The sequence below is a fragment of the Catharus ustulatus genome, chromosome 9 (assembly GCF_009819885.2).
Source record: "Catharus ustulatus isolate bCatUst1 chromosome 9, bCatUst1.pri.v2, whole genome shotgun sequence".
Taxonomy (NCBI): Eukaryota; Metazoa; Chordata; class Aves; order Passeriformes; family Turdidae; genus Catharus; species Catharus ustulatus.
This window is the reverse complement of record NC_046229.1, coordinates 9,917,094-9,944,275: the sequence shown is the minus strand read 5'-3', so window position 1 is coordinate 9,944,275 and position 27,182 is coordinate 9,917,094. Positions and strand designations below refer to the sequence as shown.

The 27,182-nt window shown below is 56.0% G+C and overlaps 2 protein-coding genes across 2 annotated transcripts; one reads left to right on the top strand and one right to left on the bottom strand.

Moving 5' to 3' along the window:
- Positions 1 to 379: 379 nt before the first annotated feature.
- On the bottom strand, positions 380 to 15,061 carry POMGNT1 (protein O-linked mannose N-acetylglucosaminyltransferase 1 (beta 1,2-)). Its single transcript, XM_033067848.1, has 22 exons — positions 15,023 to 15,061; positions 14,023 to 14,217; positions 11,907 to 12,015; positions 11,399 to 11,514; positions 11,089 to 11,154; positions 10,578 to 10,691; positions 9,811 to 9,928; positions 9,427 to 9,525; positions 8,817 to 8,944; positions 8,165 to 8,235; positions 7,815 to 7,890; positions 6,314 to 6,397; positions 6,142 to 6,183; positions 5,922 to 5,980; positions 5,319 to 5,391; positions 4,885 to 5,013; positions 4,464 to 4,589; positions 4,252 to 4,316; positions 3,858 to 3,902; positions 3,544 to 3,679; positions 3,121 to 3,230; positions 380 to 2,840 (listed from the first exon to the last, which is right to left on the bottom strand). Exons 2-22 carry the CDS (start codon positions 14,131 to 14,133, stop codon positions 2,738 to 2,740), a joined length of 1,980 nt encoding a protein of 659 aa, XP_032923739.1. The 5' UTR covers positions 14,134 to 14,217; positions 15,023 to 15,061; the 3' UTR covers positions 380 to 2,737.
- Positions 15,062 to 15,325: 264 nt separating this feature from the next.
- On the top strand, positions 15,326 to 20,949 carry LURAP1 (leucine rich adaptor protein 1). Its single transcript, XM_033067968.2, has 2 exons — positions 15,326 to 15,555; positions 18,317 to 20,949. Exons 1-2 carry the CDS (start codon positions 15,346 to 15,348, stop codon positions 19,004 to 19,006), a joined length of 900 nt encoding a protein of 299 aa, XP_032923859.1. The 5' UTR covers positions 15,326 to 15,345; the 3' UTR covers positions 19,007 to 20,949.
- The last annotated feature ends 6,233 nt before the right edge of the window (positions 20,950 to 27,182 follow it).

Below are 27,182 nucleotides of genomic sequence, written 5' to 3'. Positions count from 1 at the left end.
GCTCCCTGTCCCATAGGGGCAGAAATTGGGAATGGTCAGAAGGGTGACAAGGCTGCAGTTCTCAGGACACAGCAACTGGCGGTGCCAGGAGGAAAACGGGAGCAAGTCACCAGGCAGCTCGTCACAGTTTCCATCAGTTGCTGAAGATAAAAGTGATAAACGTTGAGGAGGAAACAACTTGCAAACCTGTGCCAGCCTTGCTGGCACTGCATGGCACCACACAGAGGACCTCTGCTGGCACAGGCCACAGCCAGGCCTGTGCAGCCCTGGGCAGAGCAAGACACCAGAGGACAGGGGGCTGTCCTTTCCAGGCAGGACCCCAGAGCCAGGGACCCTGGCCCTGTACCCTGCACAGGGCCAGCTATGAAACACACAAGGCTCAACAGCTTTGCAATGTTTACTCTTGAAAAAATAATTCAATTCAGAAAGCATCAAACCCTGGTGATGCCACACACCCAGCCCTCCCACAGCTGCCAGTCCAGAGCCTTGCTGGGGAGACAAGGAGGGATGGAGAACAGCACCCTGTGAGCCTGGCATTGTGTGCGGAGAAGGGGGAGCCTAAAGCCCACCAGTTGAGTCCTGCTGTCACTGAGAGCAGGGAGCCACAGAGCCCTGGCTGGCAGGGCAGGAGAGGGAAACTCATGTTTAGCCATCCCCTATCCCTAGGACCACCATGCCCAGCCCCAAGAGGAGCTGAGAAGAAGCCAAGCCTGAGCCCTACCCGAGAAGGGAAAGAGGATGCATTTAGTTTCAAGGGGAAGAGAAACTGAGCCTTGGGAACAGAGGTGCCAAGGAAGGGCCATGGAGAGCCATTTGGAAGTTCTTCCAAAGCAGGGCACGGGGAGTGAGCTACTTTTTCTCAGAAAGAAGCCAAGTCCCTTTTCCATCCTTGTAAAAGACCTGCCTTACCCTGAGGGCCAGCACAGGCACCAGTGCCCACTGGCTGCCAGAGTCCCACAGAAGGGCAGCACTGTGCTGGCTGGGGAGGGCAGGGCTGAGCCCCAAACTGGTACTGCAGCCTCAAGGGTGGCACTCTGCATGCTCTTGTTTCCCTTCTGCATCCATCCCATCCCTGCTGCTGGGGCAGGTATGCAAGGAACTCTGAGGGTCAGAGTCCCTGCAGTCATGCTAGAGCTGTGCTGCATCCACACTGGGATCATCTGGGCCAAGAGGAGTTTCCTGGCTCACAAGTTTTCATTCCTATTCTGGACAAGGGAGGAAAGCAGGGAACAGAGGGAGGAGCCAGGGGGACAAGACAAAACCACCCATAACTGCCCCTGTGCAGGCTGGGGGCTGCCAGCTCTCCATGCTGCTTCCTGCTATCTGCCCCATCCCAGGAGCAATAAATAAATAAGTTAGTGTAGTGTAGACCTCGATGCTCAGTTCACAGTGAGAAAATGAAGGGGAAGAGCCTCTGCTACCTCAGTGAAAGGGCTAAGCAGCAACTCCTTCTCCCAAACACAAACCAGAGCACTGCATCCCTGCCCGAGGCCAGGGGATGGGCAGAGAATGGATCTCTTGCTGCACGGATGAGAGGAGGTGCTGTACTGAGCAAGGACTGTGGTTCAGGGACATTAGTACCAAATGGCTGGGGATGGGAGGGGGCCCTGGGATCCTTCCTAAGGCACGGAACTCCCTCCCTCTCCCTCTGCACAGAGGGTGTACCACAGTAGGAGGGCCAGGCTGCCCATCCCAGACCAGCTCATAGTGTCCCTGCCAGCAACTTACCACAGTAAGGGTGGGGATTCAGAGAAGAAATTCCCTCCACCTTCAGCAAAAGCAAGGGATACCAGGGCAGGGAAGATGGAGAGACAGGGTACAGTACCACAGGCAAGGACCACAGTGCAGCATCTCTTGCTCCAGATGACCCTGGCCCACCCTGCCCCTGCAGCCAGGGGATGATGCCTGCTGGCTGCTCCCATCTTGCTCTGCAAGGCACTTTCACCCCCTCTCCCATGACCCAGGGGCAGGGCTGCTCCCCACAGAGAAGGTGGGTGAGGACAGTCTGAGCCAGAGCACACAGCCTGGTCCACTTCCACCTACAATCACCTCCAGCTCCCAGACCTGACTGTCCTCGTGTTGGGTGTGGGGTGTCCCCTCCGTGTCTGCAGCAAGTCAGCTCCTCTCCAGCATTCCCTTTTTTGTGAGCTGGGCTGCACCAGTACCTGCAGCCCACGGAGCAAAGCCAGTGTGCAGGAAGATGTCCAACCCAGCACACAGTCTTCAAGGTGCATCCATCGTGCAGGTAATGAGAGATGCTGGAATATCCCCTCTTCAGCACTGTGTTCACCATGGGGCACAAAGCCAGCAGGCAAGAGTTAATAAATAACACTGAGCTGGCAGGCTGCAGCACTCACACCGTGCTGCCTTTTCAGGACTTCAGGGCCAAAAGGAGAGCAGAGGTGTTCTTTGAAGAACCCTCTAGGCCCCAGTTGAGCATCTCCTTCCTCCAGCCTTGCCCAGCCAGGGGGCAAAAGGAGCAGCGTTAGTAGAGTGTCTGTGTTAAAAAAACCAAGTTCCTGGGATGGGGGTGGCATATCTACAGGGAAGGACCCTGTGCTGTGCAAGGGAAAGGGAGACCACAACAGGGGGCTGGAGGGAGCCCAGCATCTGCTTTTGCAGCCCAAAACAGCAGTCTGTATTCAGTCACCAGCCTCTGAGAGCTGCTGCCAACTGTGTCTCTGCACCGTGGGAATCTCTGTGCTCCCCTGGTCCCCTTTGCTTCCAGCTGCCAGCCTCACGTCTGCTCTGCTGCTGCGACCGCTGGCACTGCCACTGCCCCCTCCTCCTTGGCAGGGGGCTCCATGAAGATTGGTGTCACCGACGAGGGCTTCTTGGACCTGCAGGTGAGGGGGCTGGATGGGAGCAGGCATAGCTGATGGTTCCCCTCAGGGGCCCAATTTCCAGCAGCACTGCCTGGTATGATCTCCTTCCCACTGGGACATCCTCCAGCCCTGGGAATGTATCCCGCCCCCCTCCTTCCACCACAGTGATTAAGGAGTGAAGGTGCTGTCCCCAGAGGATTGGGCTGGGACAGAAGTGGGTGATGGTGTGTGCCAGGCAGGGGACAGTGCCATAAGGATGGGGCATTACTCAGCCCTCCCTGTCCCCAATACTCACGAGTAGGGGGAGGCAGGGACCCCCACCACAAGGAAGTGGTTTTTCTTGCGGAAGAGTCGCCACAGCCCCTTGTGGTTCCCGCGGACGTCCAGGTCCCAGATGTGGAGGCACTAGGATGATGAGGAGGGAGGAAAATGCATCAGAGTCTGGGGACACCAGGGCCAGGTGTCTCCTGGCATGGGAAGAACCACAACCCCTGACCTCATTGAGACACAGCAGAGAGGGCTGCACCCCAAGCCTGGGATAGTACAGGGCTGCATCCCTCCAGCCACACCAAGAGCTTCAACATCACCCAGGGACAGCAAGAACCCATTTGGTGGGTTGTGTCAATGCCATAGGAAAACCCAAGAACAGCAGTCAGGTGTTTCTCAGTGACGCAGAGACCAGTGAAGGGCTGAGGTCAGGCCATGTCAGGGCCCTCACCTTGGCAAGTTGAGTCCAGGTGGTGAAATCCGCTTCCTGCTCCATCCTGATGAACATGACATAGACCTTGCCCTCAGTGTCGGGCACGAAGGAGTCCTCACAGGGGTTCTTGCTGTGGTCCAAGACCTCAGCCTCACTGTGGAAATGGAACAAGGAGTGAGAGGGGACCCCACCTTCTCCTTATTCCCACTGCAGAGTACTTTAGACATGCAAGATACGGCTGGGGCAACCAGGGCCACCTCCACCCTTCCTTTTGTTCTGGTTGGTTCACCCAGTGCATCCTGTGGTCTCCCCACATTGCAGCAGCCACTCACCCCAGGAGCCGATGAATTTCAGTCTCATAGTTATCCTTCCTCAAGCTGTTGGAGGAGAACACAGAGATCAGGGCAGAATCAGATAGTTTGATCCAAATGTAAGACTGCCCAGTATAACCCTAAAGACAGCTGGAACCAATAAATGGAGAGCAGGGACTGCCACATATTCTTGAGATGTGGCAGTAAAACCACAACCCTTCAACATATCCACCTGGAGCACGGGGTAGCCAAACCCAACCTTGCAAAAACCAGTGCCAGGACTCCCCAGTAGAGGCCAGTGTGCTGATGCAGGAAGTTATGGCAAATCCAGATGGGAGATGACTCCAGCACAAGGAGACAAGAGTCAGAACAAGCAACTGTTTCACATCAAGGTCTCATTGTGACCAGCACTCACCTCTCCACATTTTTAAGCTGGACATTTGGAACTGTGTTGAACTTGTGCTTCTTGAAATAGGCTTCCTGGGAGAAAGAGAGAGGGCAGGGAAGGAAAACCAGGTTTGATCATGGGTCAGCAATACCTGGAGATGACCTCCAGCACCCCTGCTACTTGGGGAGGTGTCTGAGTAGGAGGCCAGCACCAGGACAGGTCCTGGGGATGTCACTCACGTGGAAGTAGCCGTTCATGTTGAGCCCCACGATGCCGAAGTGGTAGGAGCGCGAGATGTCGGGGATGATGCACTCCCGGCCCTTCCGCTGCTCAGGCATCCGCATCCACATGTCCCAGTCCCAGAGCTGGGGAGGGGAAACTGCTACTCACACTCAGCTCTGGGGACAGGCTGTGGTAGTGTGGCCACCCAGGGACCTTTCTGGACCTTTCTAGGTCCAGCCCCTTTGGCCCCAGTTCTGTGGATGGTTTGTGCCTCCTCAAATCACTGCCTGTCCCTGTACCCTGCTGGGGTATCCTTCCCAGTATAAGCGCAGGGATAGCCCCTCCAGGAACTGCACACCCAGGGACTGGGTGAAGATCAGGGACTGCTGATGGACAGAGATGCAGGTATAGAAGAAAGGGTCCTTCTAAGGTACTCACCTTCTCAGGGGTTGGCCACTTTGGCTCCAGCTCATCTTTGTACAGGCTCTTCCGGAGCACCCATCCCAGGCCTGGCATGGTTTCCACACGGTACAAGAGTGAGGGGTCCTCAGCTGTGTGCTCATAGCCCTGCAACGTTATGGGCAGTGCTCAGCACCCTGAATGCACTGTCCCCCACCAAAAAAAGGGAGGCATCATGCTCCATTGAGTTTCTCATCATGGGAAGAAGGGAACAGCCACTGGGAGCACATGGCAGGGACAGGAAGGTGATTGGCAGGGGCACTTCTGAAGAGTCCAGGGCTGGGGAGACAGACCCACTTAGGGAGACAGTGGGGACACACACCCTGCTTTAAAGATGGAATCTGGACCCTAGTCTGACATGGAAACAACACAGAGCAGAGGTGGCCCTGCTCCATCATCCTTCCCTGACTCACCTGGTCATTCCAAGCAGAGATGCAGTACAGGCTTTCATCCTCCTCCAGAAGGTGTATTGACTGGCTCAGAAAGCTGAGGAGAGAGTTGACCCTATTCAAACACCCTTCTACCATGCAAACCTAGGCAAACCCTCCACCAGGAGATAAGCCTCAACTGCTGAAACCACTTATCCAAAGTTTTGGCCTGGAATAGCTGATGTTGGTGGGAGACCAGGGGAGGAGCACCCAAACAAGCTAAGCTGCATCTGTCTCACCACGGGGAAAGGACAGCATTGTCTCCAGCCCATCAGTCTTTTCTCCTTAGAAAGAAACAGGAGCCTTATTAGACACTGCCCCTGTCCTCTGGCTATGAGGCAGTTCCAACCATGTGAATGGATCAGTGTCTCCAAAAAGCCAACCAGGAAGAGATCCCCAACCCTGAAGTCACCCTGCACTGATTACCAGGAGAGCGGCCTCAGACTCTGAAGGCAGAGCTCAGTTACGGCTTTTGCCTGAAGTCTGCTCAGCCTCAGATAAGTGAGCTACAGCTGGCAGGGATCTGGCCTCTCCTGAGCATCTAGAGAGCTTCCTGGAAATGATCCCACACAGGAAGCCCCAATTTACCTGAAGAAGTCAACGGAAATGTCAAGATCTTCCTCCAGAACCACAGCAAATTTAGCATCCTGTAGGGCAAGGAGAACATCAGAAGGATGAAGAGGACAGAGCAGACACAAGCAGTGTGCTGTGTCTGTGCAGTTCCTTGCCCTGGAGGACTGATCCCAGCTCCTGTGGGACAGGGATCACAAATGCCAGGGGAAGGCTGTGCTGTCGCAGTCTCACTCACCGGGAACAGGTTGAAGGTTGCAGTCAGACTGGCTTTGTAGTGCTACAAGAAAAGACAATAATTGCCTGTATTAGCATCAACCTGGCACAGATCTGGGGCTAAGCCTGCCTCCCTCAAATGCTATCCCAGCTTCCTGGAAATAACTGTTCCAGGATGTGGAAAGCTCTCTCACCTGGGAAACTCTGGCATTTTTAATGCTGATGGGAGTGTGCTGTATTCCTGAGAGGCCAAACAGCTCCACGACATCCATTGGCTCCTGCAATGGAAAAGTACAAAGCTCATCAAATGTGTGGGCCATTCTCCCCTCCCCTGCCAGGGTCAGCTCCCCAGGACAACAGGAACATCCCCTATAGTGGCTGTCTTCTTGGAGACAAGTGAGGCTCAATATAGACACTGCAGCACAGAACTTGCCGAACCCTTGTGGCCCTTCAGCCCTTCAGTATCACCATGACTTTGTTAGCCCCTTTTTGCAGACCCAGAGTTGTATCCAAGAATATGTGAGAAGTCCCAGATTCCCAGTGCCCCACAGACAGTGGAGAAAGAAAACAAGTATAGCCAGGACCACCCAGTAGCTGCTTAATGGCAAGACCACAATCAACTCAATTTTCTCTCACAGTTGAAAAGAAAAAGACCTTTCTGACCAAGCACAGGGGTGCAAAGTAATCCAAATTTGGGCTGCCATATCTCTGCCCCAAGAAGGAGCCACCAAAGCCTTCTCCATCCCCTCACTATGCATCCCACCTCCTAGCCACAAAAGAGAGAAGGAGCTCCCATTGTACCAACCCTTCCCCCTTACCCTGGTATCCACCATGGCAGCTCGAGCATCCAGGCTGCCCCTCGTAGCTAAGGGATGCTGCTCCAGTTGCCATGGCAATGGATGCTGCTATCTTTAACTGCTCTGATGTGGTGCAGCAAGAGCCTGCATAAACAAGCCAGCTCCCCCAGCCCCACAATGTGGCAGTGGTGGGAGAGACCTGCAAAGGAGCAACTGTCTCCATCCCAGGGCAAGCAGGCAGTAACTCACTGGATGCTGCAGAGATGAGGCCTAGCAAGCTCCTAAGATTTACTAAGATCCCACATGCCTGTCTCAGAGTACATTCCACTGCCAGAGAGACAGGGCTTCCAGTGGGACACTCCAGGGCTATACAGGCTTGAGAGAGAGGAAGGTTTTGGCCTCTAAAGGGCCAGTTGTCCTCCACCTGGCCCCAGCTTTCATGAGCCCCAAGCTTTCAGCCTTGGGAAAACACACAGTTTTGTGTCTCTTTGCCTCTTACTGAGAATGGAGCTGGACAAGCATGGGTGGACTGGTTTGTTCCTCTTCATGTGAAGCAGATGGACAGGTGGTGTTACACCCAGAGCCTGCTCAAGGGGCTGACAATGCTCATCAAGTGAGAAAAGGGGACAAGGAGAGTCCAGCATGACCACCATGTGACATTCCTACATACCAATCCCTCCTGACATGGGGAAGGCCTTGGGAAAGGCCAGGCAGTTTTATCCACACCCATGGCTTGGCTAACTTTGGCTGACTTTGTACAGGAGCAGGTGAGAAACAGCATGACACACAGCAGGAGGAAGGTGACGAGTCTCTCAACTTGTCACCCTTCAGGGACTGGGCCAGGACTGGGCTGGGGGAGCACAGAGCTGGCCACAGGGATCTCTGGCAATGCTCTCACCTCGTAGTACCCATCAATGAAGACTGTGATCATCTGTGGGTTGACACCCTGAGCCGACAGCAAGGAACGCAGCATCCTGAGGAGAGACGGAGGGGCCTGAGTGCAGCACAGCCCCAGTGAGCACAGGCCCTTCAGCACAGGGGGATGGATCCCTTGGGATGGGGAAAGTGTGCATGGTTAGGGAACAGGACCTACCTATGCCTTCCCTTCCCCTCCCCCAAGGCCTGCCCTTGGTGCTCATGCAATCCCAGGAGGAGGCTGGATCCTGCCAGCTGGAGAAAGGGAAGGGCCTGGCCATGCCCAGTCTTGTGGCATGGGGCAGAGGAGCCGTGCCCTCTGGGAGTGCTTACCTGTACAGGTAGTTGGGGCGGTTCCCTGCAATGACAGCTACTGGCACGTCAAAGACTTTATTGTCTTTGAGCTGAAAGAGAACAAGGTGTGTGAGTGGGAGTGGGAGAGGCCGTGCAAACCAAAATGATTCTATGCCACCAAGAGCGGGATCCAAGGGGTAGGGACCCACTGTTAAGATAGCAAAGTTGCAGTCCTACCTCTTGGCCCAGGGCCACACCAACCAACCAGGATGCCTGCAGCACTACTGGAGACCCTGCCAGCTTCCCTTTTTCACCTCACCTCTGACCCAGCTTCAAAATCCTAGTTTGCATCTACTCAGAGACCTGTGTCTGAACCCTCCAGTACTGTACCAAGGACAGCCCAAAAGCCACTCTGCTCTGTCTCTAGATGTTCAGGCTCTGCTCCTTACAGTGATATCCCTAGAATGAGGTCACTATTCCAGGCAACTCAGAGCAAAGGAATTGCCTGCCCCACCATGACCTGCCCACAGGTATTCTCCTCACCTTTGCTGGGGCTAAGGGCTTACCCAGGGGCAGTTTGCATCACTCAGGTGGTGCTTAAGGACAGTGCTCTGCATCAGCTGCACAACACACCTGGTCCAGCCCAGCCCTCCCTCTTGGAGCCTTCCTTGCACACTGCCCCTGCACTCACGGGATCAGGGTTGAACTCGATGGGTGTGGGATCTTTGCAGCTGCAGACGCTGCCGTAACCTTCCACTTTGCTGCAGAACCTCTTGCGGCGCCGGTTCAGCTCCGTGTCAGGCCAATGGCACTCAGCATCTGGAGGCACCAAGGAGGAAAATCAGACCTGTCACCCCCACACACTCACCTTGGGTGCTCCAGGCTGGGATACCACACACACGGCTCTCCCTGGGCTCAGCCAGCAAGCCAGTCCCTGGCAGTGAACAAGCAACACTTTGGATACCAGATATAACCCCAGGAGCCATTCAGAGCTCAACCCCATCTCTGGCCTCTCTGAGCAGCAGCAGGTTGTTCAAGGCCAACACAGCCAGAAAACAGGCCAGACCAGGTCTGGTTTGGAGAGGTGACAATTGGCCATGTTTCCTCTTCTCCATCCTCACCTTTCTCAACAACCATGCCTGAAATTGCCAAGGAAGCAGGAAGAAAGGGAGGTAAGTCCATTTTAAAAGTTACCATCATCATCCCAAAAAGCTTTAAATCCAGATCCATGGCTTTGACTTAAACCCAGGCAGCAGGAAAACATCTCCAAGAGATACTACAGACCAGACTGAACTTCCTACCTTCCACAGATGTCAAGTGAACTTCTGTCTTCAGCAGAACAGGGTCACCCCACGTTGAGAGGGCAGGTGACTTGGCGTGCTTCTCCCCATACACTTCTCCTGGAGCAGGAATGCAGGAACAGAGGGTCAGGACTGCCTTGAAAGGCCCAGCCCCATTTTGTCAGCCTGGGGGACAGCATGGCACCTTTTCCCATTGGCCTCTGGCAAAGTGCTGAAGGAATATGCTCTGTCTCTACACCCTCCCTCACCACCAGGAATGGAGCTGCCACTTTCTGGGAGTTCCCTGCTCATAGAGCCTTGTTAGGGATGGGCTGGGTTTGTCCTTACCTGGTTTCTCCCAAAGAAAGGAGCCACAAACCCTCTCCCAGCCTGCGCAAGACTCACCCCCTTTCTTCCCCACAAATGTCCACATGTCTCTCCAGCTCAGGAATGGTGCAACTTGGCTCCCCAGGCTTTTCAGGACATTCTTGGCTGTCTCCTTGAGGTGAAAGGAGCCTTCGTCCTGGAAAAAAAACACAACCCTGCAGCTGAAGTCTGACTCCTGACAGAGAAAAGTCTCCCATCAATACCAAAGGGGTACAGAGCCCACTCCTACCCTTGAAACAGTTAAGCCAGAAACCTTCAGGGTCTCTGTGCCACTAAAGCTGTCAGTGGCTTCATGATGACCCACAGGGAGGTCAGAGGAGTGAGGAATTCCTGTTTCCTTGAGACCAAATTGTTTTCAAGCCGGGTCATGTGTTAAACAACACTTCACACAGCTAAACATGAAACCTTGAAGCAGGACGATGCTGCTTGCACAGCAGCCCAGACCTAGCACAGTCCACAGGGCCCCTGTAAAGCCTGGAACTGAGAACCAGAAGGGTCCCACCACATCCTTTTATTTCCTTATGTCCATTCTCCACCTAACCACTTGTCTATTGCTGTGATTCTGTGATTATTGCTGTCCTGCTTTGCTGGGCACAGCAGTACCTGCAGCAAGAAGGGAGAGCAAGAAGACAAGGGAGGTGATCCAAACAGGGAGTCACAGCCCCATGGGGATGTGACATTTAGTCCTGGGAATGCCTGATGACATTCAGTAAGCTACTGCCCAGATGAGCTTCAGAACATCCCGACTCAAGATGACTTTTTTTTTTTATATTAGGGTCACATACCTTAATGGTGAAGATCAGGATCCGGCCCCGGGCAACCATGTTGAGGAAAAGTACCATGGCTTCATCTTCATGGGGGGAATAGGTGTCAAAGACCCTCTTGGCCATCACATGACCCTGTTGGTATTCATATGTCAGATGGATCTTAAATACTACATGGTATGGACACACAGAATTATGGAAATCTGCCCTGGAAGCCTCATTCCCTGAGCAACACAGGGAGTGGCTTTTCCGGTATGCCAGGGAGTTAATCCCCAGAGTTAGTCCCCAGGCAAGCTCAGCCCTCAGGCCTTCCTGCACAGAGGTCCATGGGAAGCATCACCCAACCACACAGCTCCTCCCCTGCCCGCTCCCCAAGGACAGCAGGCAGCACAAGGAAACCCTGCAGGGAGTCTCTGGGTGACCATGCCATGCTCTGCAAACTGCACACTCCTGGCTGCCCCTGACCTCAGGCACCCAACACTTCAGGAGCAAGGACAAACTGCCCAGTAAGAAAGACACAGGGATGTTTTACCGTGGCCTGGTTTAAGACTATGACATGGATCCCTCTTCCCTGCTCCCGAGCCTCATCTTCCAGGACCTGAAAATGGATACATGATGAGAATTGTATGACAAGATCTCTTCTTATTCCCTGCCCATTCTGCAGAGCCCCCAAACAAGAGGTAAATCTCTTTGCTCACGGCAGTGATGGGTGCCAGACTAGAAGTCCTGGAAGCAGAACTTCTTGCCAGCCACTGAAGTTCTCTCACCACTGCTGTTTGTGGCTTCACCCATTCATCTCTGTCCACCCTCTTCTCACAGGACAGCCAGCACCTGCCACTCACCGTTGTCCCATCCACGGCCACATAGACCTTTGACCGGCTGGAGTACACCTCAACATCCAGGACCTTCTTGTTGTTGACAGGGTGCCTGGGGACCTCCACATTCAGCATCTCATCATCTATAGCAGAGAAATTCCCAGTTTCAACCAGTCAAGGCATCTCTAGCTTGTCCCTGCTCTGCGCTAGCCCAGCCAAACCTCCAGAAGGGCATGCCCAGCAGGCACCCCGGCCCAAGGAGTCATGGGCTGGAATTTACAGGGATGGCAGGTAAAAGGAAATATCAAATGACAACAGCTCTGGCCTTGGCTGACCCCACAGAGATCTCTGCAGCCAAATGTGCTAAAGCCTTCAGCAGACAGATGAGGAAGGGAGCAGCATTTTCTATTAATTTTTGTTAAACCCACATGCACAGACCTGTTTTTCGTGATGTATCTGGTCACAAGTTAGCCCTGACTTAAAGAAACCTTCCACTTTCCTTGCTTTCAAAGCACAACAGGATGCTGCCCCTCACCATAGTCCTGTGCAGATTCCTCTTCCTCCTCATAAGCAGCTCTCCTGGTGTCCAAGATCAGCTTGATGTTCACAATTACAGTCACAAGCAGGAAGAGGACAGCACCTGTCTGCAATGCAGGATGTTTTGTGTTAGAAATTTGTAAGTAACAACCTCAAAACCAGCCTGCCTTGGCACGGGCTGCAGGGCACCCCAAGGAGATCCTGCATGGGATCACAAACATCTGACATTTCCCCTGATTTTTTCTGAGGAAAGCAAAGAGAAAGAAATGCAGGTGACCGAGCTTCATGACGAAATGCATTCCTCAGCTGGAGAGCACTGACTCCTTGATATGTGAGAATTAACCCACATCCAATGTATCCCTGCTTCCAGAACTGGGAGCAGACTCCTGCTAAATTATTGCATCAAGGTTGAGGGTCCCTGAGGCAAAGAGTTTGGTAATTCAGAGTTACAGCTCCCAGGGTAACCTTAACTTCTGCCTCTGCTGCAGCATCACTACTCTCATCCGTCCCTCTGGAACCAGAGGATGCACTCAGGGTATTCAGAGGAGAGGAGATGTGGTGCAGCTGAATCAAACAAAGGGAAGAAGCTGAGCTCTGATTTCAGGAAACTGCACTGTACCACAGGCTGCAGAGACTAGTCTGCAGCCTTACTGTCTGCAGCAAACTTCAATTGCAACCCTTGAGGATGCTGACACAGAGGGCTTGGGAAGGTCCAGGGGCTGTGGAACAGACCCTTGATTCTCTGAGGTCATTAATGGGGCTGGGATGACACACTGGCCTCCCTCGGTGAGAGGCACTAAAAGGATTCCTGCCCTGCCTGTCCAGCTACTGCCTCAAAGCGCCGTGTTGCTGCTTTCTCTGCCAAGCAGGTTCAAGGAGTAACTGAGGAAAATGGAAAACCAGCAATAAGACAACACAATGGTATAAATGTCACTATGGCATTTTGGCTTGCTAATTTGCTGTTGACTCAGGACTATGAGCACCTTTTGGGATCTGTGCACAGAAAGATTTTAATTAAGCACGAACAGAGCCGTGGGCTCACGGAGAGTCAGCAAGGCCACCTCACCAACCTGCCCAGACCTTCTGCCCTGATTAGCACTGGGGACATGAGGGAACAGCCCTGGTGACCAGAGTGAATAAGGCAATAAGGAATAAGAATTAAGCAAGACCAGCAGCCAGGTCTAGCACAGCTGGCTTAGTCACAGCTAAGTGATGAATGCTTGGCTGCTGTAGACCTGGCTATTCCATACCTGCAGCTCTGGTCTAGTCTGAAGCCAAATTTTCATCTGTGCTTTAAGCAGGGCCACAAAGTACAGACGTGTGCAGGCTCTAGCCCATTGCCCCAGCATGGTGAGCAATGCCTGCCTGAATGACCAGACCCATTCCCAAGCCTTGAACACCCTATCAGACACAGAACTGAGTAGCCCTCTTGCTCAGGGAACCCGCACAAGCTTTTGTCCTCCCAGGCACAAGCAAAACCTCCCCTGCTCCCTTCCACAGCAACCAATGGCCAGATCTCATGAGCTCCTCTCAGGAAAGGCCCCTTTTCTGTGTTTTGCTGCCATGGGGCCAAACCTTCCTGTCCTTACAGGCTCAGACACCCTCCAGGACACCGTCTCCACCAAGGATTAGCTGTTTTACAGCACAAGCAAACAAGCCTGAGGCTTTCCAGACACCAGCTGCCTCTGGGGCATGAGATCCTGTTACCAAGCCCTATTTTCTCTATCCACCTGTTGTGCCTTATACCAGGCTTAGTTTGCAAATCAAACAGCTAAAGGCTGAACCCTGCAGCACTCAGTATGGGTCTAGAGCCAGGATGGGAGCAATCAGTTGGGTTCTAACTGAAAACTTCCCAAAGCCACCTGGATAACTGTATCTCCTCCCATAGCCACTCAACAGGTCTGCTGGCAGTTGAGAGCAGTTGCTGCACATGGCAGGCCCTTCCACATACAGGCACTTGGAGGCAGCTTCTTCAGGAACAAGTTATGCTTCCTCAGTGTGTCAGCTCACCCAGACTGCCAGCAGACGCACTTCCAGCCATGCAGCTGCTCCACAAACTTGTAAATCCAGTAGATTATCCCTCCTAATCTACTGCAGGGCTGTGGGTGGCTCACCTGACACAGCTTCCGCAGCGCGCGCTGGTTCATCAGCTTGTACTTCCAGGCAAGGTACCAGCTCCGCTTCTTGTGGGGCTTCACAGCGGGGTTGGGCTTCCACTCGTCCATAGTCCCGGGGGCTGGCACGGGGGCAGCCGTGTGGGGCAGGGGTCAGGATGTGTGCTGCTCTCCTCTCATGTCCATCGGGGCTCCCTGCCAGGAGGGGTCAGGGTGATGGAGGTGCCTTCAAACGCTCTCCCCAGTACAGACAGAGCCTGGCACAAGCAGTGGCCATGGACTGGACTGACGTGCCATGAGCAAAAGCGCTTTGGAGCCTCCCTGCCTGCCAGAACTCCGGGGATGGGAGCAATGCGGGAGGCCAGGCTTTGCTGCAGGGTGAGGGAAGGCCCTGAACTCGTGGGCACTGAGGGCCTCTGCTCCAGGCCAACCCCTCAGCAAGGCCGCTGCAGTGCCATGGGCCCACGCTCTGGGAAAGAGAAGCAGCCCAAAGTCACAAGCAGACAAGAGATCCTGGACCATCAGTTGCTGTGGAATAGGCCATCATTGGCCATGAGGTCCCTGGTGGAGAGACACCCTCCCCACTAACAGCTCCATCCCCGCTTTCGGGGTGCAGCCAGCCCGGACACGGGGAGCAGCACCGGGTCAGGTCCCACAGGAGCTCCCAGCATGCCGGGGCAGAAGAGCCCGGCCAGCGGGAGGCCCGGCGCCTGCGGAGAGCAAACCGCTGGGCCTGGGCGGGATGTGGAGCCCCGGCAGAGCCAGGGACCTGTCTGGAGCACAGCGTGCCCCAGCAAGGCCAGGCAGGGCCGGGACAGGAGCGCTGAGGGGCCCGGAGGCACTCGGGGGGCGGAGGTGGCGAAGGGCACCCAGCCGCTCCGAGCGGGGCGGGAGAGCCGGGTGTGTGAGGGCGGCAATGAGCGGCGGCGGGGAGAGGGGGACCCAGGCGCTTGGGGAGTCCGGGGAGGGCCGGAAGGCGTGTGCGGGCCGCGCTACTCACGGGGACGCTGAGGCGGGACTGGGCTGGGCTGGGCTGGGCTGGGCTGGGCTGGGCTGGGCCGGCCAGGGCCAGGGCCGGTCCCGGCTCGGCGGTGCCGCCGCCGCCCCGAGCACCCTCCGCGCCGCTTCCGGCGCCGCAGCGACACCGCGGGGGCGTGACCAGCGCCGGCCCCGCCCCCGGCCCCGCCCCGCTCCGCGCGCCCCGGCGGACCTCGCTGGTGCGCGGGCAGGTGGCGGCGGGGGCGGGGCCGGGGGCGGGGCCGCGGCGGGGGCGGGGCCGAGCGCGGGCCGCGGTGACAGCGCGGCCGCCGCTGCCCCACCCGCATGGAGGGCGGCGGGGAGGCGCTGCCCGCGGACCTGCGGGACCTGGCGGGCAAGGTGGGACGGCGCCCGCCCGCCGTGCTGCTGCGGGGGCTGCGGGCCGACACCGCTCCCGCGCTGCCAGCGCCGCCCGCGCCGCCCGCGACACCCGCACCGGCCCGCGGTGCCCACCCGCCGCTCGCCGAACGCCTCCGGACGCTCCGCCTCGAGCTGGTGAGTGCCGCGGTGCCGGTAACTGACCGTCCCACCCCGCGGTCCCCGCAGCCGCCTCGCCACCCCCGGTGACAGTCCCGGATAGTGCCCGCGCTCTGCCTGCATTTTGGAGACCCCTCCTTGCTCCTCCGTGTGCGGGTTAACAGCCCCAGCTCCCAGCCCTTCCCCGGCTGCTCTCTGCCCCCGGCACAAGCAGCATCTACCCCCTCGGCCACCTCCGTCCTGCCCCCTCGCTCCCCCAGACGCCGTCGGGGATCGCGGTGTCCGGAATCAGAATTTGGGGCAGGGACCTTCGCCAAGGGCATGGTGGTGGATCTTGCCTCTCCCGGGTGTGACCCCCGGGGTGACGAGGCACAGGCATCGCTGGGAGCTTTCCCGGGGTTCGGTTCCTGCGAGGACTCCTCGGGTGGCTCGTACAGGGTCGTGCTGCGGTGGCAGCCTTTCCCGGAGCAGCTTCCTTGGCTCCCTCTTTCGTGGAGGGAGCAAATATCGGCGAAGCCTGCGCCTCCGGGAAACGTGGCGAGGTTGGGCAATGGGTTCAAGTGCAGCTGGGGGAAGGGACTCTCCCACACATGAACATGCCGAGTGGGTGGGAATGAGCATTGTTTCCATAGGGAAACGGGCTAAATGCGCCCGCATCCCCGCGTGCCCTCGGGGGGCTGGAGCACCACCCAGCCCGATCCCTCCACTTTGGCTGATTCAATATTCCCACCGGTGCGAGGGCTTTCATCCTCCCTCTGCTTTCATCCTCCCTCCGCACCGGCTTGCAGGCTGCACCCTGACCGGAGGAGAAAGGTCTCTGGGGCAGTGCGGTGTTTGCCCTGCCCAGGTGCAAGCAGCCTCAGCCTATGGCCAGCAAGGCCTGGCTTGGGCCGGGCTTTATTCATCTTGGCTCAGAAAGGCATTTCCTTGTCCTGCCCTGGCTCTTCTGGCTGGCCAGTGAGGAAGTGAGGACACCTCACACCCAGATCAGCAGCTTGGGATTGGAACCCAGGTGCCAAAACCCAGCACAGGGCTCCCCTCGTCTCCCCGTCCCTATGAACAGGGACCAGAATTCCACCCCCCCGCCCCGAGCAGCAGGAAACCAGCAAACCCAATGCTCAGAGGATAAGCTGGCCTGGGAGTGGGCGGTGGGAGGAGAATTTAGCAAATTCCCACTCTCGCCTCCTGATCTGCGGAGGAAGATTTATCCCTAGAGCTAGATATCTTGAAAGGAGAAGGCGCCTGAGGTTTCTTGCATGCTGGGGAGGGGAGCAGGGCTGTATCTGCCCGTGGAGAGCATGAGGAGGAGTGTGGCAGTCCCCTGTACAGCTGTCCTTGGTGCGAGGTCGTGCAGTGAACTTCAGTGCATCTGGGGGAGTACAGAGAGCAGTCTGTGCTGGGTCTCCTCCCACAATAACCTCGACTTGCTGGAGAGGGGTTTCTTGGAGTGCAGTGGGGAGGTCAGGCTGGCGTGAACTTGCAGCAAATTGATAGCTAACTCCTTCCAGCAAGCAGTATGGAAAGTGGGGAGTGTTATCCCACCCTCTGCTTTTGGGTTGGCTCCCCTGGCATCTCTGACGGCTGCAGCTCTGCACGAGGCAGAGAAAAATGGGGAACCCCCACCAAGGGTTTCCAGCCCTCCTCCTCCTCCGTCGTCTCCCTGCCAAGGCCAGATGCTTTAGCAGTGCGTGCAGAAAAGTCCATTGTAGGCAGTTTTTTAAATAACTTGCCTAGAAAGGAAATTTCTGTACTTGGAAGCTGGCTCCTGCTCCAATCTGGGCACATCCCTGCTATTTTTTGTTTAAATCCAGTGTGAAGAGCATGAGGAGGGGGTCGGAGGGCTGGTGTTGGGTCTTTATAAATCTTTGACCCTTTTTTTTTCTGTTGTCTGGAGTGAGAGGTGTCATGTGCTGAAATCCTGGCTGGAGTTTTCCCAGGCTCCTTGCTCAGATGCTTCTGTGGCTGTGCTGGCTGTGGGACCGGAGACAGGGGTCTCAGGAGGCTGTGGGGTCACCGTGGGTGGACAAGTGATTCCCAGGGTACCGGATGCTGAGGATCGGGTGCTGTGCTTAAAGATGATCCCTGGGGAGTGCATGGATTGCTCTCACAGCTTGCTGATGCTGGGCACAGGATGTGTGTGTGAAGGAGTCCATGGGCATCTGCAGCCCTCAGGCTGCCTGTATGTGCCCTGCAGTGGGTTTTTTCCCTTTCTCCCCATCGTGGCCTTATTTCCTTTCCTGGCAAAATATTTGCATCCTGTGTAGGGGAAATCCAGTGGCTTTTGGCGGTCAGTATCATACAGACAGGAATGTCTTGGCACACGGGGCTTTCCATTAGGAAAACAGATGTTTCTGCAGCAACTGAGGTTTGCAAAGAGCTTCCCCAGGCTCAGAGGGGCAGGAGTCAGTGAGGCGAGTGGTGTGATCAGCAATGCCTGTCCTCCTTGTCCTCCTATTGTGGGAGTGATTTGGGTCTCCAAATTCTGCCACGTGACATTGTCACCAGGCTTGGTTTGTACCCTGGAAGGTGAGAAGGCATGAAGGGACCAGCCTGGGGAGTGCTGGTGGTCCAGCCAGACACTAACACTGAGCAATGCCTGATCCTCTTGCCCTGCCAGCAGCCTCCCAGGTCTTGGAGGACGCTCTAGGCTCAGATGCTTGATGCTCTTCATCAAGCAGCTTAGGAGACCTGTGGCCACCACAGTGACACCTTTGCGGGGCTGGGCAGGGACATGGAGCCCCTGGGTCACCTGAACCCCCTGTGCTCTCTCTCCCCCCAGGCTTACCTGCGAGCGGTGGACGTGAAGATCCTGCAGCAGCTGGTGGTGGTGAACGAGGGCATTGAGGCGGTCAAGTGGCTGCTGGAGGAGCGGAGCACCCTGACCAGCCGCTGCAGCAGCCTGGCCAGCAGCCAGTACAGCCTGGTGGAGAGCCAGGAGGCGTCACGGCGGGGCAGCTGGGACAGCCTGCAGGACCCCAACGACAGGCTGGACAGCATCTCCGTTGGCAGCTACCTGGACACCTTGGCTGATGACATGGATGAGTACTCCCACAACGCTGCTGAAACTGCCGCTGCATCCACATCGGGCAGAGCCCTGGCCAGGGCAGAGCAGGATTGGGTCAGGATCGACCCCGAGAGGGGGCTTGCAAAGCAAGAGAAGGACAAAGAGGAGCACGAGTGGCCCCACGTGGACCTCTCCCCACCTGGGTTGCCCCAGGATCACCGGTTTGCTAAGGAGCCCCAGGTGGCCAATGGGTATTTGGGCCAGAAGTCCCCCTCTCTGGAATCAGACAGGGACACCAGATCACCACCAGGGGCCAGGGAGAGGCTGGAGAAGGGAAATCCAGATGGGAAGGCTTGGAAAGCTGAGGCTGACCTTGAGAACTGCAAACTCAACAGCAAACTGCACCTGGAGTACGATGCCCACTGGCGCTGGCTCCAGTCACAGGATGATGTGACATTCTTATAGCCCATGGCTTCACCTTCCCAGTCCAGCTCTCCCAGCTGCCCAGTCTGCTTCTCTTGTCTGTGCTTGGGAGAGTTGATGTGGCTGGAGAGGAGGGCCAGGCTGGCTTGGTGGTGTTGCACTGTTTCTCTGATGCCCCAAACAGCATTTGGTGATGGAGCCATAAGGGACTGGGTGCCTGCCCTGCAGCACATTTTTGGGAGAGGAGGGGTGAGCTGGGTCCTGGTAGATTTAATTCTTTGCTCTAGGGTGTTGCTTGTAGGTGGGTGGATGCCCCTCTCTTGTCCTTGGTGGTGGGGAAACCCGGGACACTGGTGTTCCTGGGATCTCTCCCTCTAATCCTCAGCTTCCTGTGTGCAGAAACTGGGGACTCTTCCCCCAGAATAACTACCTGAGAGGACAGGAGACACTGCCATGCATCCACAGCTTGGTGGCACCAGCATGCTCAGAGTGGGGCAGGACTGTCAGCAGGGCATCCCTGTTGGATCTGCTAATTTCTATCATTGTCTTCAAGGCCAGTGTCCATCCGGGGCAGAATAGATCTGGGGTTTGGTCCTAGCACATGGTGGATGCTAAAAAACCCCTGTGAGTGAAGCCCTGCCTGGTTTAGATGCCATGGTGAAGCCACTCAGAGGTGGGGCTGGGGAGCCTCTGTCTGTGCCCTGTGGAGTAAGGATGGTGATGCAGACTTCCCGATGTGATGACATGAGAACGACAAAGCACTGGGTGAGAAATGGAAATCCAGTTCTCCCAGTTTGTTCCTGGACTGTCTTCCACCTTGGAGCAGTCCTGCAGAATCCCTGGGATGTAGCAGCACAGGGCAGCCTGGCAGAGCCTGCAGGGCTCAGACTCAGAGGCTCCTGCTCTCCCCTGACCCAGTGTGACGGTGGTGAAGGCTGGGTTTCTCTGGCTGTGTGATGAGTGGTGCCAGGTCTGTGCCTCCTACCAGCAACCAGAAACGTGAGGCTGCTCCATCAGGGTGGATTTGCAGTGACCCTGCCCTGGAGACATCTCTGTCTTTTAGCCTTGGCTTCTGCCTGTGCCTTTTGCTGTCCCCACCACAGCTTCCAGCACAACCCCTTGCTGGCTTGTAGGGCATGGCTTGCAGCTGGAGCTGTGTGAGAGCTTGGACAGGACCTTCTGCCTTCACCAGATGATGCAGGAAAGGACCTGAGCATCCTGATTTAAGGAGACAAGGTCTTCCACATTTATGGATAAGCCTGAAGTGTCCTGACTTCAGAACCCATGGGTACATCTGTCCCCAGCCGAGTGCTGTGACGGCTTTGCTCTGACCTTTGTGCTGTTGTTCCCTTGCCTGCGTGGGTCACAGCTTGGATCTGTCTGTGCTGGCATGGTATGAGTGAGGACATTGTCTCGTGATGTCAGTGGGAAGCTAAGAGAGAGGGAGGTGACTGGCCATGACTTTCCAGATGTCAGATGTGAGCTGGCTGTGGTTAGGAGGGTGGTGGTGTGCACACCAGGTTCAGCTTGGTGTCTGTGAAGCAGAACCTTCAGTGGAAATTACCCTCTGTTCTGAGAGCCCCAAGCACCTTCCCTTCCCCTGCAGATCCTCAGAACTTCCCTGGATGGATGTGGGATGTGGAGAGCAGGACAATACCCAGAATTCTCAGAGATGGTACCTGCTGAGGACTTGGGTGAATCCCAGCAAACTGAGAGTGGGTAGCCCTATTCAACAAGCATCCATCTGCCTGCCCTGGAGCAGCTGTGCTTGGCTTGCCATTGCCTGCGAGTAGCTTGTGGCTTCCTGTGTACTGTGCTGCTGAGCGACCATGTCCCCAAGGCTGGCTGTCCCCTGCTTTCCTGCTAACCCTGCATGCAATGAATCAGCTGAGGGTCCCTGGGGGAGACAGGGTAAGTCCTTTGGCACTATTAAAATCATTCTCAACAAAAAATAGCTGGCTTAATAAATGTTTGTGTTTCTCCCAGGCCACGCTGTCGGTGCTTTGCTGAGCTCACCGGTGTTTCTCGGGAAAGGGGAGAGGCTCTGGGATGGATTACCCTGGAGCCTCTGGCAGCCCTGCAGAAGGGCAGGTTGAGCCCCACTCCTGAAACAGGCACAGTCCAAATGTCTGGGCATCTGTCCCTTCTCACATCAGTGATAAAACTCACTTTTCCTGAAGCAGCTGGATACCAGGGCACATCTGCTGGGAGCCAGTGTGACTGTATTGATCTCGGTTGGACTTTGTGTCAAACAGCACCTTCACCATTCCTGCCCCATAATTCCAAGAAAGATTATTTTAGCTGTTTGCCAGCCCTGTTAGCTGTGCTGGAGTCTTTGCTTCCTGTGCTCTGCAGTGGTAGCTTTGGCTCCTGTGGTTTCCTCAACCCAGGAAGTGCAGAGTGGATCTGGGTGTAGAGCAGAGACTTCTCCAGCCCAGCTGGGGTGGGAGCAGCACAGCTCTGATATCAGGCTGTTGGGATTTGATCCTGGGTGGATCCCTTTAAAACTACTAGAGCTGGTGCTCATGCAAACATGAGCTTTTCCAAAGCAAATGCAATCAGTTTATCCAGCCCTGCCATCCCAGCCCCAGCATCCCTTCCGCTCACAGCTTTGTCACCAGAGCTGTTGAAAATGGGCAATTGGATGCTGGAGCCAGCAGGACTCAGCAGGATTTCCCCAGTTTCTGCTGGGCTGAGGTAAAAAACAGAATAATGAAGAAAACCTTAGAAATAAAATGCCTGGCCTATTTCTCTTACAAATCTAGACCTCAGCAGTGTTGGGTAACCCTGTAGAAGAACTTTTGTTGGGACTGCCCTGGGCAGGGACTCTTCAGCCTGGTTTACATCAGCCCAAGGTGCCCATAGTTCCAAAATCTGTGTATCCCCCAAATCCCAGCCCTTGGAGCTGGAGGGGTGGGTGGGAGTTTGTGGTTGTCTCCCTGCTCTGTCTCTGGGCTGCCTGGATGAGGGATCACCCACCTTTGGGCTTTGCCCAGGCACATGCAGAGCCAACCTCCCAAACTTGCCCTGGGAAAACACCCTGGGAACCTGTGTCTGGCTGAAAGGTGGGTGCTGAGTACCTGTGGCTGGGAAACAGCCCACAGCATGGATCCACAAACTCCCTCCTGGTCTGCCTGGCCCTGACCCTGCCTGCTGCTGCCCTTGAGCTGCTCTTGGGCTGTTCAGTGCTGGTATCAGGTAAGAAAACAAGCAGATAAAGCAGGCGGGATCCCAGCCATGCCAGAAAACACCCACCTCTGTTACAATAAAAACACCAGCAAGCCAATTTTTTTTTCCAGATATACACAGAGATTAGACTGCCTTAACGAGGCAGTAAAACACTTCAATAGCTCTCCTTGCTTGTTATTAAAATGTCCCCTGGGCTTTCCCTTTTCAGCGTGCAGCTCAGCTCTGAAAGGGCCTGTCCCCAGAGCAATGCAGCCATTTAAGTGATTTCTGTTAGTTCCTGTGGGGAGGAAGCATGAAAATCTCCTTTTCTCAGGGGAAAAAGTGCATGGTCCCCACAATCAGAAGGGAGGTGGCCAAACTCTGGTCTTTTGTCTGGCAGCCCTGTGGCCCCACACCACCCCATGGCTCTCTGGCATGGGCAGCATCGCTGTGGGGTGACCCTGGGGAGGGGTTCAGGGGTTCAGCCTGTGGGGCTGGATCACAGCGCCTCCACCCTCCTCTTATCAGGAGACTGATGCTCCCTGTTGACCCTTGTACTGTTCCCTGTGCAGTTCCCACACACCCTGGTTCTCTGTAACCCTTTCTGGGGAGCAGAGCTCTGGTTTTGTGCTGCCTGACCCATTGCAGGCAGTGTGGGGCAGGAGAAGCCAACAAATGGGACAGGAAAGGTTAATGTAGCCCCCCACCCCTGCTCTCAGCCTGCCCTGTTTTGACACTGGGGATGTTCTGATGGTCTCCTGGGCAAGGCTGAAGTGCTGGTGCTGGTTGCAGGTAAGTGGTGATCCCCAGAAAGAGCTCGATGATGCCAAAGCTGTGACCAGTTTAGGACAGAGGAATTCAGTCCGCTCCTTTGGGGCGTGGTACCAGGCTGGGTCCATCTCCCAGCTCTCCTCCAGCCCGCAGCCCTCACCCAGCCTGCTCCCCACAGTGCACAGGAACCCCCAGCACTGGGTTAAATCAGCCCAGTCTAGGATTCTTGTGTGCTGAGTTTCCAGATCGCCTCCAGCTTTCCCTTCCCACTGCCCCAGGTTCACAGGTCTCCAAAGAGAGACAAGAGACATCCCCCTCCCTGTGCCTGTCTTCTGCTGAACCTCTACTACACCCTGGAGAAACCACACTGGACAAGGGATGCTCTGCCAAGGGAGCTCCAAGTGGGGTTTCCTGGTAACCTCCTGCCTCCTCTCCACTTTTGGGAACCCCTCCTGAGATCCTTGGTGTCTGCAGCTGAGTGATTGTGAGGCTGCTGAGCAGGGGTACAGAGAGGGTGAACCAGGAACAGGCTGAGCCTTTGGGAAATGCCTCCCCAGGCTGTTTGCTCGCTGCCAGGGGCTGGCAGCAGGCCAGGCCTTTGCTGTGGAGAATAATCCGCTGGCTTTAGAGCTCCCCAGCACTCCTTGGCAGTGAAAAACAAGTGTGACTGCTCAGGGCCTGGTGTGGGTGTGTGGACATGGGAGGGTGACAAGGACAGGCTCAGGGCTCCATTCCCTGTTCCAGCCCAGCCAGCCTGTTCTCCCCTTCCTCCTCCCTGGGTTGGGCTGGGCTGTCAGCATCCCTGAAATGCCACCTTCCCACTTCAATCACCCATCACTGGGCAAGGATCCCCCTACACCTCCCACACAGGACTTGGATCTGGGGACATCCTGCTCAGTGCCACCCCAGGGGAGACAAACAAAACCCATGTGTGCCCAGGAGATTTGTGCTCCTGCCACCAGCTCTGCCTCGGTCCCCAGCAGGGAGCAGCAGAAAAATCTGAATTGCTCTGCTCAGAAATTAATCTTCTTTCCCTGCCTTAGCTCAGTCTGACCTAGAAGAACCACCCCCCCGGTTTGTTTTGTTTTTCCCTGTGGGGTGTTTAAAAGGAAAATTACAGCAAATGTATTGCAAAGAAGACAGGGGCCAAACCTCCAGCAGGGCAAAGTAGGCAGGCAGGGCTGGAATGGTTTTAGGCAGGATTTGCCAGGCTGCCCTCTCCTGTGAGACCCTCTGATCTGGGGTGGGTGGGCAGGGAAAATTTAATCTGCCCTACCATGGACAATAAAGCACAAATAGTAAAAGGTCAAGAACTGTGTTTGGTTTCTCCTGGCAGGGTGCAAAGTCAGGGGGACTTTTGGCTGGAGAGAAGTGGAGCTGCTGGAGAGAGAAACAGCAACGGGAACAAAGCAGCTGCAGTGCTTGTGCCCTTCCCTGGTGGCTGAGATCCTGGGGTGGTGACAGGGGCTGGGTGGAAGGACAGCACTGACCACCGGGACAGGGACAGGAGGTGAAATGCACCTCTCCCAGAACCTGCTCCTGCCTCACAGCAAACCTTCCACTGCCCCACTTCCCATCCCTTTTCCTCAGTCCCCTGCTTGCCCAGGGATGAATCCTGGATGGCTCAAATGCCACCTGTGGCTTCGCAGGTGCAGGCTGGGTGAGGGAAACCAGGAACCCCAGCACCAAAAAGATCCTGACAAAATGCTGAAGCTCATGTCTGGGGGGTTACATCCAGAGAAAGACTTCCTCAGCCTTTAAAGCCCGTCAGCTGCCCTGTGAAGGACTCTGCTCCTGGGCTGAAGGACCAGGAGCCCCTTCCCTGCTCCTCCCTGCCTCAGCTTCCCGTTTGTAAAGCTGGGGAAGGTAGAAAGAAACCCCGTCTTCTCTTGTGCCTCAGGACTTGTGGCTGTGCTGTGGGGTTGGTTCCTGTTCCACCAGTCTTGGAGGAGAGCAGGGAGGTCAGGCACTTGTTCTAGTGCTCATCTGTGTGTCTCTGTATGTCTGCCTTGCCCTCCTTGTCAGAGTGTCACCTGTGGCTGTCCCACACCCTCTGCAAAGGGGTCTTGAGTCCAGAACCACCCCCAGCTGGGGTCTGTGCACTTGGAGAGAGGCAATGCTGGGAGCCAAAGGGTTTTGAGGCAGTTTTTGGGCAGCAGCCCCCACTTTGGAGGCTCAGCCGTGTGTCTCGGGGCAGAGGTGCAGGCAGTGTGAGCAGCAGGGATTATGGCTGCTATAAAAAGCACCAGCATCTCTCGTCTCTGCTCCTAAGGCGCTTAGGGGAGGAAGGAGGGAATTAAAGAGCAGCCTCCTGCACGGAAGAGGTGCAGGGATGGGAGCAGTCAGAATAGCCAAGCACGCTCATGGGACCCCTTCCTCCTCAGCATCCCCAAAATCCTCCCTTGGGCAAAGAAGCCCCCCCCACCACGCTCTTCTTGGGTCGCTGCTGTTGGATCACCAGAAACTTGTCCCCTGCTCAGAGGTTGTGGGTGGCAAGGAGAGGGCTGAGGGGCACAGCTGAGCCTGGAGAGGGGTCCTGGTGGGTGAGAAGAGCACACGAGGATGCTGCACCATTTGCACACCCCAAACAAAAACGTGAAGCACTTCCCCATGCTCACGGCCTCACCCATCTGCCTGGTCCTGTCCTACCACCCTGCTCCAAAGGTCTTCTGAGGGTACTGGAGATGTCTCCAAAATGCAGTCAGCTGCATGAGTGCCTGGCTGGACAGAAGAACACTGAATTCTTGGAGGGACAGGGATGTCCAGTGTCTGGAGGCAAAATGGCTCATTGATCTTGGGGCTCTCTGACAGACTCACAATCAACCTCAGAGCTCAGCAGTCGTGTGGGGTCATGTTTGGGGACAAAGTAGGGGGAAGGCAGGTGCCAGATGATGGCAATGATGCAGGGATCGGGGATGTGAAGGAAGGTGGTGTGAGAAACTGTCCTCTGTGGTATTCCCCCGTTCGGGCAGGTCCCAGTGGGGTCGGCTCCAAAAGCAGCCACGGGGTCTTGCAGAGCCCTGGTGCCAGCCCTGGTGCCAGCCCTGGTTCCTGGCACTGACCGGGTGTGACCCCACAGCTCAGGGAGGTGCTGGGTGAGGTTGGTGTTTGAGCACTGCCCTAACATCACCCAGTGCTTGGTCAGTCCTGGAGATGGACACAGCACCAGGGTCCCTCCTGGCACCCCTGCAAATGAGGGGCTTCAAGGAGGCTGAGGGCACTTCCTCGCCAGCCCCTTCCCAGAACGGCTCAGCCTGGCGGACCCCGGTGGCCACAGGAGGGAGCTGGGCTCCTTCCTTCTGCTCCTGCTCAGAGGACAGTGGCCTCGGGTGGGTGACAGCCACGCCAGCCAGATGCTGCTTGGTGCGGGAGCGTCTCCTGGGGTCAAACCACATCATGCGGGACCCCAGATGTGTCAGGAAGGGAGCAGCAGCCCGGCTGGAGTGCGGGTGGCCGCCTCCATGCTCAGGGAAGCCTCCACCTTATTTCCAGCAGCTGATGGGTGATGAGGCTGCAGTGCAGATGAGACACTGGGCTGCAGCTGGGGGGGACTGGGGGTGCCCAGTGAGTGTCATGTCCCCGTCTGTGAGCAGTGCCAGTGTGAGACACCGTGTCTCGCTGTCCTGAGCGGTGGCCAAAGGCACCTGGGTGACACTGATGTGCAGCCTGCTGATGTTGAAAAAGCAGGGGAGCAAGCAAACCAGGCATCCCTGTACAACCTCCTGTCCCCCAGGAATCTGTACCTTCCCAGTTTCCCCAGCCCACAGCCAGTTCTGGTGCTGCAACCTTATTCCCTTATTCCCAGGGGGTGCCAGTTTCTGCTGGGATCATGCCTCAGCATCCCCCTTGTGCTGCCAGGGCATTGGTGTCCAGCTCCCCTCCACAGCCCCAGCAGCACAGGGAAAGCCTGGCAGGTGCCAGAGCAGCCACGCTACAAACCCAGGACTGAAAAAAACGGGGGAAAATGACAGTGGCAGAACCCTGTCTGATCGGAAATGGTTAATTATGGGGGGAGGTCTGAGCTACTGTCCTCCACCTTGGCTTGCTGAAAAGCCAACAAAGCCCCAGCGTGGGACTGCTGGTAATGGCTATCATTTAAAGCTGTTGGAACAGGAGTTTGAAACCACATCCATTTTCCTTAACCACTTTCAGAAGGGGAAAATGCTATTCTGGCCCCTGCTATTTGTGGTGTTCTGAGTACTGCAGGCTGGGAAAAGTCAGGACTTGTGTCCCTGAATGCAGAGGTAGAAGCCTGGACCGTGGCCTTTTCTTCGGACTG